This window comes from Pseudochaenichthys georgianus, chromosome 11 (assembly GCF_902827115.2).
Source record: "Pseudochaenichthys georgianus chromosome 11, fPseGeo1.2, whole genome shotgun sequence".
Lineage (NCBI taxonomy): Eukaryota > Metazoa > Chordata > Actinopteri > Perciformes > Channichthyidae > Pseudochaenichthys > Pseudochaenichthys georgianus.
Window position 1 is genome coordinate 1,252,498 of NC_047513.1, and position 16,505 is coordinate 1,269,002.

Consider the following 16,505-nt stretch of genomic DNA (forward strand, 5'->3'; position numbering starts at 1 on the left):
GGGCTCTGTGAGGAAGTCTGAAGGAAGAGTCATATTTTTTCCGGTTGTGTACTTTCAAATTCTAGCGCACGCGAGCTGGTTTCTCCATTCTTACCTTTAACTCTTTTTAGGGTGCAGATATATGTTTTATTTATTTCAAAGTGGGCCCATTTAATAATATTTGTTTCCCCCTTCAAATGTGCAGAGGACTCCCCAAGTGCTGTGTTTAATTTATTTTAAAGTAGGCCTGTGTATTATTTTTAATTCTCCTTATAAAAGTTATTTGTTTCTTATTAGAGGTTAACAGTTTTATATCATGTAATAAATAGCCTAATAAATGCAAAAAAACTGTAGTTTTTGTCTGATATAACAATACAAAACTATGAAATATGTTTTGTGGCTCCAGACAAAAACATTTTTGGAAAAAAGGAGCGAAATGGCTCTTGCCTCTTTTGGTCAAAAAGGTTGCAGACCCCTGGCCTAGCCGGTGTAGTAAATAAGTGCAGTAGATAAGCCTAGCCGGTGTAGTAAATAAGTGCAGTAGATAAGCCTAGCCGGTGTAGTAAATAAGTGCAGTAGATAAGCCTAGCCGGTGTAGTAAATAAGTGCAGTAGATAAGCCTAGCCGGTGTAGTAGATAAGTGCAGTGGATAAGCCTAGCCGGTGTAGTAAATAAGTGCAGTAGATAAGCCTAGCCGGTGTAGTAAATAAGTGAACTAGATAAGCTTAGCCGGTGTAGTAAATAAGTGAACTAGATAAGGCTAGCCGGTGTAGTAAATAAGTGAACTAGATAAGGCTAGCAGGTGTAGTAAATAAGTGAACTAGATAAGGCTAGCAGGTGTAGTAAATAAGTGAACTAGATAAGGCTAGCCGGTGTAGTAAATAAGTGAACTAGATAAGGCTAGCAGGTGTAGTAAATAAGTGAACTAGATAAGGCTAGCAGGTGTAGTAAATAAGTGAACTAGATAAGGCTAGCCGGTGTAGTAAATAAGTGAACTAGATAAGGCTAGCCGGTGTAGTAAATAAGTGAACTAGATAAGGCTAGCAGGTGTAGTAAATAAGTGAACTAGATAAGGCTAGCAGGTGTAGTAAATAAGTGAACTAGATAAGGCTAGCAGGTGTAGTAAATAAGTGAACTAGATAAGCCTAGCCGATGTATTCAAATGTGATCTGGAGAAAAACATAAATATCTTTTCACTGCAAATCAGAATAAACATGTTTGTATTGGAGTTCTGACTTGCTAACGGTAATGTGATTGGGATTTTCCTTCAGTTTATACCTCGGTAACGAATTGAGGATGTCATACATGGTGCAGTCTTAACCCCCCCCCCCTTCCAGGTCCATTCCTAAACATACAACAAGCAGGAACCACTCATTTACTGATTGCATATTTAACTGGACCAAAAGGCTAAGACACCAAAACATTTTAAAATTTATTTTATTTACACACCCAAATATCAGAAATGACAAATAAGCCTCAGGGGGCTATACCATCAGCATACATCCCTATCGTACACATCATTTAGACTTTTCTTTTTTACAAAATGTATGTTAAGAACCGGCCATGCACATTCAGATTCTGTTCCAGGTTCATTAATAAAGCAGCTCTGTGTATTTCAATCTCGTCTTCAGAGTGCGGTGCAGACCCTTTGGTGCTAAACCATAGTTGGCTTTGATAGTGATCAGTGCCACAAAGCAGTCAGCTCTGTGGAGGCAGCACCGCGCCACACACCTGGCCATCAAGGACGTGAAGTCACTGCAGCAATGTGAGAGCATCAGAGTTTGTTTTCATGGGGTTAGGGTGCTGCATCTGCATCTCAGAGGACTATTCATACCGTGGACAACGGTGGTAAAACAAAGCCAGTCAAAAGTGTCCTCCAAGTTACGTGTCATGGTTGTGAAACAGGACGGGGGCTGTGTATTCTTCCAGATAGTGTTGGTGCTTAGGATGAAGGGTTTGATTCCGTGACAGTGACATGACTATTAAACGCTTCCATTGGCTATGGCTCCAACACTTGTATCAAAGTCAATTTCACTTCATTGTATGTGATAGGCTCAGGGGCGGGACATCTTGTGACGGTCAGCCAACCAATCGGAGCAGACTGGGCTCTGGTTTCAGACAGAGGGTGAAAAGAGCTGCCTCAGCAAGGGCAGTATAATATGTATGGGGGGGGGGGGGGGGGTCTGTGCCTCACACCTGACGCTGTGATCATTTCAAACATGCAAGCAGGAAGTGAAGCAGAGGGCCGCCTGTTAGTCATATCAGTTTCTGGGTTCAGGGCTTGAGCTTGAGCCAGGGGTGGAGGATGGTGGCGATGGAGAGGAGGGAGGAGGTGAGGCCGCAGGCCCCCACGAAGCCGGACCCCGTGGGGCGGATCCCCAGCCGGTCCAGAGGGATGAAGATATCACACAAGGTCTTCAGCAGGTCCAGCAGCAGGGGGGGGTTGCTGTACAGCACCGTCACCAGCAGGTGGAGCTGTCTGCTGAGCCACGGCAGAGCCTCTGGGGCCGGGGAGGGGGGGTCAGCAGACAGGGAGGGGCTGGGCTGGGCTGAGGGGAGGGATTTGGAGGCTCTGTAGCGGGCTTCTCTATCCATGAGGAGGTGCAGCTCGTACACATCTCGAGTCAGGTTCAGGATCAGTGTGAAGAGGTAGTACCTGCACACACACACTGGCATTAGACACACACCATCACACACACTGTCAAACACACACACTATCATTAGACACACACCATCACACACACACACACCATCACACACTGTCAAACACACACACTGGCCCTTTCTTATTTCTCTAATTTCTCCTCCTCGGTCCTCCGGTAGTGACCCGGAAATGAATTTCAGCGCGCCATGTTGGAGGACATCTCATTTCTCTAAATGCACTTCGAGGACCGAGGAGAGAGGAGAGAGGAGGCTCTCTGGAGGAGCTCTAACCGAGGAGAGAGGAGGCTCTCTGGAGGAGCTCTAACCGAGGAGAGAGGAGACTCTCTGGAGGAGCTCTAACCGAGGAGAGAGGAGAGAGGAGGCTCTCTGGAGGAGCTCTAACCGAGGAGAGAGGAGAGAGGAGGCTCTCTGGAGGAGCTCTAACCGAGGAGAGAGGAGAGAGGAGGCTCTCTGGAGGAGCTCTAACCGAGGAGAGAGGAGAGAGGAGGCTCTCTGGAGGAGCTCTAACCGAGGAGAGAGGAGAGAGGAGGCTCTCTGGAGGAGCTCTAACCGAGGAGAGAGGAGAGAGGAGGCTCTCTGGAGGAGCTCTAACTGAGGAGAGAGGAGGCTCTCTGGAGGAGCTCTAACCGAGGAGAGAGGAGGCTCTCTGGAGGAGCTCTAACCGAGGAGAGAGGAGAGAGGAGGCTCTCTGGAGGAGCTCTAACCGAGGATACACTGATGGTTCCTCCACGGATGCATTTCCGGGAACGGTGGAGGCGTGACGCACGGCCGGACTTATCTCAGCCAATCACAGCTCTGCATGCATCTCCTGGATATTATTTTAGAAACTGCTCTCATCGCAACGCGATGTTTACAGAGAGAACAGCTGTGAGGTCCGTGCAGAAAGCAGAGCAGTGTGTACAATATATATCACTCAGTATAACAGGCCTACTCTCTTTATTTGCTGTAGTTTAGTAGATATCTACAGAGTCGATACTTTTCTAAAACCATTTTAGTGCTTCACATAATAAAATACACAACGGCTGTAGCCTGATTATGCTTTAGGAGCTGTAGGTGTGTGTGGTACAGTGTGTGTGTGTGTGTGTGTGTGTGTGTGTGTGTGTAGGTGCGTGTGGTACTGTGTGTGTGTAAGTGCGTGTTGAACAGTGTGTGTGTGTGTGTGTAAGTGCGTGTGGTACTGTGTGTGTGTGTGTAAGTGTGTGTGGTACTGTGTGTGCGTGTAGGTGCGTGCGTGTGTGTGTGTGTGTGTAGGTGTAGGTGCGTGTGGTACTGTGTGTGTGTGTGTTGTACAGTGCGTAGATGCGTGATGTACAGTGTGTGTGTGTGTGTGTGTGTAGGTGCGTGTGGTAGCGTGTGTGTGTAAGTGCGTGTGGTACTGTGTGGTACTGTGTGTGTGTAAGTGCGTGTTGAACAGTGTGTGTGTGTGTGTGTGTGTGTGTGTGTGTGTGTGTGTGTGTGTGTGTGTGTGTGTGTGTGCGTAGATGCAGCAGACAGACAGGTCTCAGTTGGTTTGGGGTCCTCTGCTTACTTTCAATACTTGTAAATACATTTTTTGGCCCGTAATGTATTGTCCTCATTGTAGCGACCAGAGGGGGGGGGATATCCAGTCTCTGACTCTCAGACTTGTTTGATTCTGAAATTGTATATAAATATATACATATATATGTGTGTGTCCGCATCTGTAGCCTGTTATTGTCTCATGACACCGCACGGTGAATGAATCAAAGTAAATATAGAAGTGAACACATCTGTCCATCAGACAGAGGGCTGCTGCCTTCTGTCATCATTAATGGACGTCTCTTTAAAATGACCGCTCAGAGGAGAGGAGTTCTCATTTCTCTAACCGCCTGCTGCTTCCCCTCCTCTCTCCTCGCTTCCCCTCTCCTCGGCTCCCCTCCTCTCTCCTCGGCTCCCCTCCTCTCTCCTCGGCTCCCCTCCTCTCTCCTCGCTTCCCCTCCTCGGCTCCCCTCCTCTCTCCCCCTCCTCCCCTCCCATCTCCTGTGGGCGGGACTAAGTCTCGAGGAGGGGAGTTAGAGAAATGAGAAAGGGCCACTGTCATTACACACACTCAATAACCAACACTGTCATTACACACACTCAATAACACACACTGTCATTACACACACTCAATAACACACACTGTCATTACACACACTCAATAACCAACACTGTCATTACACACACTCAATAACCAACACTGTCATTACACACACTCAATAACACACACTGTCATTACACACACTCAATAACACACACTGTCATTACACTGAACATTGTTAACGCACAGTTGTTAAAATCCTTATCACACAAAGTGGTTAATACACACTTTCATTAAAACATTGTTATTAACACAAACTGCCATTAACACACATCAATAATAACACACACTTTCATTAAAGCACACGTCATCAAGTAAGACTCAATAACCCACATCATCGATAACACACACTTGCATTAACACGCACTGGCATTAACACGCACTTACATTAACACGCACTTGCATTAACACGCACTGGCATTAACACGCACTGGCATTAACACGCACTGGCATTAACACGCACTGGCATTAACACGCACTTGCATTAACACGCACTGGCATTAACACGCACTTGCATTAACACGCACTTGCATTAACACGCACTGGCATTAACACGCACTTGCATTAACACACACTCTCATTAACACACTCTCTCATTAACACACTCTCTCATTAACACACTCTCTCATTAACACACTCTCTCATTAACACACTCTCTCATTAACACACTCTCTCATTAACACACACTCTCTCATTAACACACTAACACACACTGTTAACAACAGACTACGGTTAAAGCACACTGTCGTTATATCATTAACATACATCGTCGATAACGCACACACACTTTCATTATTACAAACCATTGTTACGACGTCACACTGAGTGATGAACACCCATGTGTTCTATTAGGATATTAGGGGATGGAAATGTGAATATTGGGTTTCTGCACATGAGCTTCCTGTCTCATCCTTTCCGTAGCTTCCTGTCTCATCCTTTCCGTAGCTTCCTGTCTCATCCTCTCCGTAGCTTCCTGTCTCATCCTTTCCGTAGCTTCCTGTCTCATCCTCTCCGTAGCTTCCTGTCTCATCCTCTCCGTAGCTTCCTGTCTCATCCTCTCCGTAGCTTCCTGTCTCATCCTCTCCGTAGCTTCCTGTCTCATCCTCTCCGTAGCTTCCTGTCTCATCCTCTCCGTAGCTTCCTGTCTCATCCTCTCCGTAGCTTCCTGTCTCATCCTCTCCGTAGCTTCCTGTCTCATCCTTTCCGTAGCTTCCCGTCTCATCCTCTCCGTAGCTTCCCGTCTCATCCTCTCCGTAGACAGCAGCTGACTTTAAGCCGCACACACACGGTTCCAATAACATGCATTTGTCATTAAACATCCCATTTAAGAAGAGCCCACCTGAAAGATCTCTGGCTCCACTTCTGCAGGTCCACTTCGGGGACCAGGCCCGTCTTCCCGGCCCACAGGATGTTGTCACAGGCAAAGTACATGGCTCTGTTCAGGTGGCTGATTGTCAGGCACAGCCTCAGAACTCCGTCAGACAGGTGGATGGCCCTCTTGGCAGCCTCCAGCGCCTCCACAGAGCTCCCCAGACGCAGCACTGCGGGGGGCACACACAGACACACACACACATCAGACACACACACTCCTGCATAGTGCTGCGTACCGGTACGCCGAACCGGTACTGGACTTGTAAAAAGTTTCGGTTCAAGTCCGGTTAAAACCGGAACGTCAGGAACCGGTACTTGGACTCGCAAAAAAACTGGCACTTACGTATATTCTGGTGTCTGTGGTTATTTAAACATTCCCTGATAAACGTTATTCAGTGTCAATAAATGAGTGCTAATCCCAGTGTGCTCAGTGTACAACATCACATGTCATTTCACCTTCGATTCACGGTTTGAAAACGTAGCGTTTCGCCACATGCTAATGCTAACCGGAAGTGAAGACTTTTCAGAATAAAAGTATTAAGTAAATAGTGTGAACTTCCGGATTTTCAGAATAAAACTGATTTAAATTAAATAGTGTATTTAATTCAAAATTACGCCATATCAACATTGATTTTAATTTCTAACAGTATGTACATCACTATGTATGTAGTATGTACTGTTTAATGTAAACATGTAGAGTTGTAGAAAAGACATGGTGTACAGACAGTACAGTACACTCTGACTGTACAGTCACTACAGTGTAGTGTATACTGTATAGTAGGTGTGTAACAGTGTAATGCGTATAGTCTACTCTACACTCTACCTTTCAGCAACGTTTTAGGGATTGAGGCTCAGTCAGCTCAGGGACTGTTTGGTTACTTTAGTTTGGTAAATGAAATACATGGTTGAACTTTGTAGTAGTTCACTGTAGTTGCTGTCATAAGTCATTTGTAGACTAAGTGGAAAAAAGTGTTTTTTTTACATTTGTACTTTTTAGAGAAATGTAGACACAAGTTGGAAGGGAGCACAATAAACCTGACGAGTTTGAATTTGAGTTGATTATGAGTTAATGTTCAATTGATAATTAGCTCACAATAAGTTCACTTTAGTTACTCACACAACTTCACACAAGCCATGGGTTCAGGTCCGGACTTATAAGTCCGGACCTGAACCTGAACCTCTGGACTTGAGTCCGGACCTGAACCTGAATGTGAGTCCAGGTACGCAGCACTACTCCTGCAGCATCACTCACACTTCCTGCTCAGGCTCATGTGGGCCTCCAGCTGAGAGACGGTGTGGAGGAGGTCAGCTGCCGCCCCCCCCTTCTGTAGAGTGTAGCCCAGCAGAGTGCAGGCATACTGAGCAGCCCTGTGGGGGGGGTGGGGGGGGGTGGGGGGGCACACACATTACAGAGACTCTCTCTCAGTTTCAATTACATTCAAAAGGGGCTTTATTGGCATGAAAGTTAAAAGAAACAATGTTGGTAAAGCAGCAAAATACTAAATAATTAACAACATTAACATACATTTCAAATGGTTACATATTATTGATATATATATATATATATAATATATACAGTGATACAATTACACTTCAACACGTGTGTGTGTGTCACATTCACTGTCCCTCAGCTTGTGGAATTCTCATCATGTTAGCAGAGATGTAGCGTTAGCTAAATAGTGAACTTGAAGTACTTTAAGTTTACATTAAGAAGGCTGACTAAACTGAACATTTCAAAGACTATCGTTACTGTGTAGTTTATAAATGTGGTTACCTTATAATTCTCTCCTTGGCTTGGCTCTGGGAGTTAAACCGAACCCAGGACTCCATTCTTCTTCTGTTGTTGTTGTTGTTGTTGTTGTCCTGTAAACTGCTCAGCTAGCTAGTTAGCAGGCTAGCTGTCCCTCTACTCCGGTCCTTGTGTCAGCAGCTCTGCTATGGCTCGCTGCAGAATGAAGAAACTCCTCAGGCAGTACACGGGCTCTGTGTTTGCAGGGCGGCTTTCCTCACACACTGATGGGTCTCGCTTCTGAAGTTGCGAATCCTTCAAACTTCTTCTACTTCATCTAGGTTCTCTTCTTCTCTGGTGTAAAGCGGGTGAGCAGAGATGCATTAGCGCCACTTGCTGGACTAGAGAGGGGAGCAGAGATGCAGAAGAGCTTCAGCTCCAGGGTTGCGTTCCGATAATCCAAAAATCAGCTCCTAAATTCTAACCCTATCTCCTATTCCTTGACCTCTGAGTGAAAGGTCACGGGGTTAAGGGATAGTGGATAGGAGAATTCAAAAGGACTTAGGAGAAGAGACTGCGGTACTTTAGAGAATCCGAATGCACTTTCACTATCTGACGTGTTTATGATGCGCCAGCGGACGTCATGAATGTGCGTCTGCTGCTGTGGGGAAACTATGGAAACTACAGTTTTCTATAGCGGACTACGACATGGATGTTCAAGAAGAACGAGGGACTCCTGTGAACTCATCTAGAGACTCTGAAGCTGTTGCTTTGCTTTATGAACGTGGACAACAGAGAAACATATTCTTCAGGACCAAAGTTGGAGTTGAAATAAAAAAGGAAAGTGAAACTTATGCTCGTCCCCCTCTCCCTCCGGTCCACATTAATACAAATGATCCCAATACGTATGATTGTATGAACTAAAGATCTTAAAATCAATACAGATGTATTTATTATAAACGTTAGTCCTTAACATCTATCAAAAGTTGAACAACCCCCACACAGCTCAGTAAAAACTGTGAGATGTTGACTTTATTTGATCATTTCAGTAAAAACAAACGTTCATATTTCTCTTTTTGATTATAATACTGATGAACGTTCAGAACAAAGCACTTTGGCAACTTACCACACGTTTAAAAAAGCTTAATAAGCACCGTAACGTTCATGATATAATTTCTCGGTCGTAATCGATTGTTTCCGTGAACGGCCGACTGTTGTGTGACGGCAAATGCTGCGGCTGCAAGGCATTGTGGGGCTGAAGTCGAATAGTCCATTTAGCTTAGGAACCTTCCTAAAGGAGTGAAATGACCCGGAAGTCCCTCAGTGGCAGCCATGATAAGTGCCGTTCGAATTCTCTAGAATGATGAGAATGATAGGAAAGGAGGTTTCAAACTTCCTTTATAACCTCCTTTAGCTTAGGAACCACTGGACCTCCCTAACCGACAGGAGAAGCGAACATGCTGCCCCACAATGCCTTGCAGCCGCAGCATTTGCCGTCACTCAACAGTCGGCCGTTCACGGAAAACAACCGATTATGACCGAGAAATTATATCATGAAAGTTACGGTGCTTATTAAGCTTTTTAAAACATAGGTGGTAAGTTTGAACGTTCATCAGTATTATAATCAAAAAGAGAAATATGAACGTTAGTTTTTACTGAAATGATCAAATAAAGTCAACATTTCACAGTCTTTACTGAGCTGTGTGGAGTTTGTTCAACTTTTAAAAGATGTTTGAATGGTGATATACACAGTGATAGATGTTAAGGACTAACGTTTATAATAAATACATCTGTATTGATTTTAAGATCTTTAGTTCATACAATCATACGTATTGGGAACATTTGTATTAATGTGAACCGGAGGGAGAGGGTGACGAGCATAAGTTTCACTTTCCTTTTTTATTTCAATTCCAACTTTGGTCATGAAGAATATGTTTCTCTGTTGTCCACGTTTATAAAGCAAAGCAGCAGCATCAGAGCACGGAGCAGAGTCTCTAGAGGAGTTTACAGTAGCCCCTCGTTCTTATTAAACATCCATGTTGTAGTCCGCTGTATAGAAAACTGTAGTTTCCATAGTTCCCCCACAGCAGCAGACGCACATTCAGGACGTCCGCTGGCGCATCATAAACACGTCGGATAGTGAGAGTGCAGTCGATTCTCTAAAGTACCGCAGTCTCTTCTCCTAAGTCCTTTTGAATTCTCCTATCCACTATCCCTTAACCCCGTGACGTTTCACTCAGAGGTCAAGGAATAGACGATAGGGTTAGAATTTAGGAGCTGATTTTTAAACTATCCGACTGCAGCCTGGGGCAGCATTTTCTCCTCTCCTTTCGTCAAGGGAGGTCCAGCGGTTCCTAAGCTAAAGGAGGTTATAAAGGAAGTTTGAAACCTCCTTTCCTTTCATATGGAGAATTGGAACGGCACTTAACATGGCTGCCACTGACGTACTTCCGGGTCATTTCACTTGGTTAGGAAGGTTTCTAAGCTAAATGGACTATTGGAACGCAACCCTGGTCTCCATGAGCTTCATTCTGAGCCACCTGGAACGTGTTGTCTCCATACGAAGCACACTGCAACTCCAATGACCTGGTGGAAGTTGTTGTGTTTTAACATATCTTGTTAAATCTCTCCTCAGGTCAGGTCGTCTCTCTGAAACACACAGCTCACCTTGAAGTGGCTCTGTCGGCCAACAGCTGATAAACTGGTGCAGTGTTCTCTGCCGTGATGGAGGTCAGGGAGATAAAGCTGCCTCTGTACCAGTGGCGGAGCCAGGACATTTTCAGTGGGGTGGCCAGGATGGAACCAGTTATTAAGGTAGATATGGTGCAAAATGCGAGAGCGTGTAAAACCTGATGTGAGCACTTGCAGAAAAAAAATCTGAGCTTGTGTGCATACATTTACACTTGTATAAAATATCCACGTAACTGTGAACCAAATTTGAAGTCACAGAAGGAAAAAAAATGTTTTGTAGCTTGTAGAAAAAAAATGAACTTAGTGATGAAATGTTCACTTGCAGAAAAATACATTTTTTTTAAATGTATTTTTCATTACAACTGCCACTTGGTTATTACAATCTCTCAAATCAGTCATTACAACTTGACGAATCTGCTCTGTGGCAGTATAAATCGACGAATCTGCGGTCTTGACTTTTGCTACACTTCTTGCGATAAATGTGTCGCAAAAGTAATTTTCACCTGTAGATGTGGGGGGAGGGAGGGGAGTTGGAGCGAAGGGGCGGAGCTATCAGAACGACGAGGCTCGGGTCAGTCACACAGTCACAGCCACAGTCAGGTCGTACCGGATGACTGCGGGGCTAACGGTTCGTGGCGCTACCAGTCCGCTGACATGGCGCGTTAATCAACGGTAAGTTTTGCCCATTACTTGCCCAGTATTACTTTGAATATTATTATTGTGATTGAGGATTAAATCCGCTTTGAAGACCACCGTTTTATATCGTGCAGTTTAGCGGCAAAATAACGTCAGTTAGCCAGCTAACGCTAGCTTTGTTGAGTTTATGCTAGCTAAACAAGTAGTGGTTGTAGTCTACAGCAGTAATTTATATATTATAGCCTACTGCTTTGGCACTAACCGTTGATAACCGTTTATAAAAATACAACCAATTGAACTGTACTGAAGTTTTATAATTGTCTTGGGCTCCTGCTGTGTTTTTAAAGCCTTTGTAAATTATCCATGCTATTTTCTATTTAGCTAACGTCGAAGTAGTGTATGTGAAATCAACCTCACAATAACATGTGTGTATATTACAATTATTAATGTCATATTTCAAGATGATTACTTAGATATTACAATATGGTTGGTTGAGCTGGAGTTCATTATTGAGTTTACACGTTAACGTCACAGTCATCTGAAGAACGAACCCAAACCTTGTTGTTTTTATTAATTGCATTACCAAATGGGTATCAAATAAACAGTAAGCATTGGTAACACAACTTCCAAAGTTACAGTAAAATAAAAAGGACCCTGACTCGGACAATACACAATCCAACATGTTCAACAGAAGAGAATCAGTTATATTGTTTGTACACACATGGTACTTTACATATATATATATATATATATATATATATATCTGTTTGTTTAAGGTGTCCAGGTGATGCAGACAGGCTGGACCAGAGAGTGAGAGACAAAACTGGACTCCTCACAGCAGTGAACTTCAGCACAGGTAAAAAGACTCTTTTTTCATACTGTAAAAAGAATCAAGAAAGATATTGGTTTAAATGAATGAAGTATTGACTTGAATACACTGATATACATTCCATTAAACAATACTAAATACTAGATCACCTACACATCAGTTAAGTTGAGGGTTTTTCCATGCAAAAAGTTACATTTAGATGTTAACAAGCAATATGACTGCCAGATTTCTAATTTAATGTATTAAAGGCAAAGATATTTAACACATAGTGAGAACTGCTACTATTTATCTCTCAATATTGTCTGAAAAAAACGTGGTAAAAGTTATTCGTTCAGTGAGACAACAGAGCAAGCTTCTACAGTTGCACTATGTTTTGTGACAGTTAAATATTATTTTGATAATAAAATATATTTCAATGTTGATTAATTTCATACTGTTCATTCATAATCTGATTACAATTACAAAATAATTATATCTACAGCCCCTAAACACACAAACACACCTCTTTCATAAATAACACACTTGTTCTGCAATAATATGTTTTATGTTTCCTGTCATTTTTGTTAGGAAAGGACATGCCTGAAAGACACGACATGTTCTCCTTCTCTGAGGGTCAAGAAGAACATCCAAGAGGAACATTAAGAGCTGATGTTATGAGATTTTAAGACCAGTACAGGATATTCACTAAGAAACTACTTTTATTGTGAAAACACAGTCAGCTGATCGAATGCAGCTATTTCCACATCTACACTCCATCAGCTGATTATTTCTATTTGCCTCACTTTATGAGCTTCACATCACTTGTGCCTTGTACCGCAGAGTTTGCAACGTCACAAATAAATGGGGCCAATCTTCAGTCAGATGTGAATGTGCATCCAGTGGTTCTCAAACTTTTTCTGTCAGGCCCCCCCTTTGGAGAAAAAAAAAAGTCGGGGCCCCCCAACACAAATAGTCAGGCTCAGTGGCGGCGCCAGAGATTTATTTTGGGGGTGCTGTGGGGTAGCTTGACGTTTCATAGAGGGTGCTCAAACATTTAGGGTTTCCCATTAATGTACCGGGCGCTACAGTGGAATGTTCTACTGCAACAATCCCCACGCATATACACAACGTACCCGCGACTGTTACAATGAAGGCTCGATATCAGCTCACGGCATATAGGTGTAAGCAGGGGTAAAGTGCTATTTTTATAGGTGGTGTGTGGACCTCACATAGGGAGGTCCGGGGGCAAGCTCCCCCGGGAAGATTTTTAAATATTGAAGTTAAAAGCATAAATCTGGTGCACTTTGAGAGCAACATTAAGAGATCTATGGATACATCTCTCAACACCAGAGGTCGCATTAACCGAATATTTTCCGTCTATGACGGAATTTTTTTAACAATGACGGAAAAATCTGAAAGTCGTCCGTCATTTTGACAGATTAGTACAAACTCAGAACAGCGCCAAAGTATCCCCGCAGCGGGGCTCCGTTATTATGCTGTGTTATGCATGCCCGCCCGAAAGGAAATTATATCGTTTCCAAACCTAACTTTGCCGAACAGATCAACAAAAGTATTTGCTTTACGCTGTGCGCGCTCTCGCGAGGTGCTGTGGGCATGCATAACACAGCGTTGACAGTTCACGAGCGTGCTCTCTCCGCCCCCCGGCAGAGTTGTGTACAGGCCGACGGGTGATAATGGATTTTGACCTATGATTTTGACGGAAAAGTTGCGATCCTGTCCATCTAAATGACGGGCAGCGAAAAAGTAACCTCTGCTCAACACCCATATGAAACAGAACTGTAAACAGATTTACTTATTCTCTATGGATATTTTACAAATCACTCCCTTTTAAACTTTATTCTTTTTTTAATGTCGTATAGTATTTCATACCTGTTTTTAATTTATTCTCTTATTTTTTTATAACAATAATGATCATATAAATGTGTGCCTCGGAAATAATTGTTTACATTAATCGTGACCAAAACGTTTGAGACCCACTGAGATAACACTGAGAGAGTCCTTTAGCTCACTGAGTCTCTCAGTCTGACAGGAGAGGACTCTCCTCCACTTTGTTGTTGAAAAAACTCCTTATATCCGTTAGCGTAGCTCGCTAGCACCAGAAGCTAACAACAACGATCTCCGGTACCGGTGCTCTCTCTGTCTCTCTCACTCGCGCACACAAAATGGCTCGTTCCACACACACACAGAGCCGAGCTTTAATGAAACACAGAGACCGAGACGTAATAGTACTGTACTGTACAGTGGCGAGCCGTGACTTTTATACCTAGGCCTTCTGCCCCTTCCCTCGAAAAAAGAAGAGTTATTACGTCTCAGCGGAATAACAAAACAACGGCCCGGGGTGCAAAACGCATCAATGACAGCGACCCTATACCACACAAAACAACACCATTTATATAAAAACTAGGGCTGTCAAGTGAACGCGTTAATAACAACAAATAAATTAAAAAAAATTAACGCCACTAATTATTTTAACGCGATTAACGCATGTGTATTTTTTTTCCTCGGCCGCCCCGTAGTTTCAGAGCGCATCGAGTTTAAAATACCATCTACAAGCTGGCAGTGTTGCCAACTTGGCGACTTTGTCGTTAAATTTGGCGGATTTCCAAACCCTCCGGCGACTTATTTGTGTCAAAAGCGACTAACGACTATTCTAACGATTTATAATGGTGTTATTAGCGACTTTTCTGGTGTTTGGCGACTCACGTATTGTTCTGTAGTTAACGAGCTGCCGTGAGCCCCGCCTCCCTCCCATAGTACTCACAGGCGCTCAGACAGTTGCCTGGCGGTAGCAGAGCTACTGCTGCACTCAGAGAGAGCAGCGAGGAGACAACCACACTCCCCCGCGTCGAGACTGCAAATGAATTGCGCATGCGCCAACTGCCAAGCCGTCCTGTTTTTGAGCGGGATGTAAATGTAAAATGTAAATATTTCTTCACTCACTTTCACACTATAATACATTCTGAGTTATGTTCTGCTTAAGACGGGAAAGCAAAAAAGTAATTTTACATTGCAGAATAGAGATATTTCTGATCTACTGTCGTCTGGATTTAACTCCGGTGGTTTCAAGTTTTGATCCTTGAAGGGTTGGGAACGTTTTTTGTACTCCCCTCTACCATGCTCTCTTCTACAGCCGCCATTACATGATATGCAAATTAGGCGATTACGTAATTTAGCGACTTCTGGCGACTTGTTGGACAGCCAATAGCTACTTTTCTTACTAAGGAGTTGGCAACACTGCAAGCTGATGCTGACAGCCCCACTCCTGCCGCCCGCTTGTGGCAGACCACACTTCCACGCTCACCGGCAGGCACCGACTGGCCATCTGGAGGACCGGGGTGTGTGTGTGTGTGTGTGTGTGTGTGTGTGTGTGTGTGTGTGTGTGTGTGTGTGTGTGTGTGTGTGTGTGTGTGTGTGTGTGTGTGTGTGTGTGTGTGTGTGTGTGTGTGTGTGGCCCGAGCGAGCAAGTGAGAGACCTTACGTGCATTGTTGTTGTTAGCATCTGGTGCTAGCTAGCTGCGCTAACGGATATAAGGAGCTGTTTAAATGAAAACAGAGGAGCGACATTTCGCCACAACTGCGCCGAGCACTTGACTTGATGCAGGAAGCAGACAGCGGGACATTGTACGAACACTCAGCACACTCAGCTCGGATAGTGCAACATGATTGCAGCGTCCAGGCAGCTCCCGTTCGAGCATATGCCTTGAGTTGCACATAGCTCCAACGATCCATCTCACACACACACACACACACACCATTTGTATTGTATTATTGAATGAGAGGTTCCAGGTTGAATTGAGGCGAATATTTGTAATGTTCAGAGGTTGTTGTGTTTAATATTCATGAGAATATTTGTCATTGTTCAAATGATAATAAACATTAGCATAAAGCATATTTGTCCACTCATATGTAGATAAGAGTATTAAAAACTTGAAAAATATTCCTCTAAGGTACATTTAGAACAGATAAAAAATGTGCGATTAATCGCGATTAACTATGGACAATCATGCGATTAATCGCGATTAAATATTTTAATCGACTGACAGCCCTAAATAAACACCTATCATGACAGGGCACCCACAGCCAAGTAACAATTACAAATGAATTAAGTCGGCACGGCGGCCCACATTGAACATGACTTAGGCTACCTTTGATGATAAATCACTGAAACACAAAGTCCATCCTCCTGTCCTTTTGGATGAAGCACTTGCTTCAGCTGATCCTTTGCCACTCCAGTTTATCATTGGAACGCAATCTTGAAAATGACTTGGTTAATAATTTCGCAACGATATCGTCACTATCACTGAAGTGAGCCATCACGAACGAACTTATGATAATCATATATCTATCAATCATAAATCTATCGATTAGATTTATGATTCGAAAACAATAAAAGTAGGGTAGACATGTGGATATTATCTGGCTGAACAAAACGTCCATTTATCTAACAGGTTTGTTTTCCACAGACCTTATTTCCAGCTATTTTCCAAAACCCTCTGGAGAAATCCCAT

General features: G+C 43.6%; 1 protein-coding gene and 1 long non-coding RNA gene across 4 annotated transcripts; one reads left to right on the plus strand and one right to left on the minus strand.

Moving 5' to 3' along the window:
• Nucleotides 1–1,400: 1,400 nt before the first annotated feature.
• pex11b (peroxisomal biogenesis factor 11 beta) lies at nucleotides 1,401–9,107 on the minus strand. 3 transcript variants are annotated; one of them, XM_071204777.1, is made up of 5 exons: nucleotides 8,968–9,107; nucleotides 7,887–8,190; nucleotides 7,365–7,480; nucleotides 6,081–6,282; nucleotides 1,401–2,635 (listed from the first exon to the last, which is right to left on the minus strand). In XM_071204777.1, exons 2-5 carry the CDS (start codon nucleotides 7,940–7,942, stop codon nucleotides 2,254–2,256), a joined length of 756 nt encoding a protein of 251 aa, XP_071060878.1. In that variant the 5' UTR covers nucleotides 7,943–8,190; nucleotides 8,968–9,107; the 3' UTR covers nucleotides 1,401–2,253. The 3 variants fall into 3 exon arrangements, with proteins under 3 accessions (XP_071060878.1, XP_071060877.1, XP_033951074.1); XM_071204776.1 differs by having other exon boundaries at nucleotides 7,887–8,195; XM_034095183.2 differs by having other exon boundaries at nucleotides 7,887–8,242.
• A 1,952-nt stretch (nucleotides 9,108–11,059) lies between these two features.
• Nucleotides 11,060–16,244, plus strand: LOC139434815 (uncharacterized). The gene is made up of 3 exons (XR_011644113.1): nucleotides 11,060–11,204; nucleotides 11,945–12,024; nucleotides 12,565–16,244. It is a non-coding gene; the product is annotated as an uncharacterized lncRNA (long non-coding RNA).
• The last annotated feature ends 261 nt before the right edge of the window (nucleotides 16,245–16,505 follow it).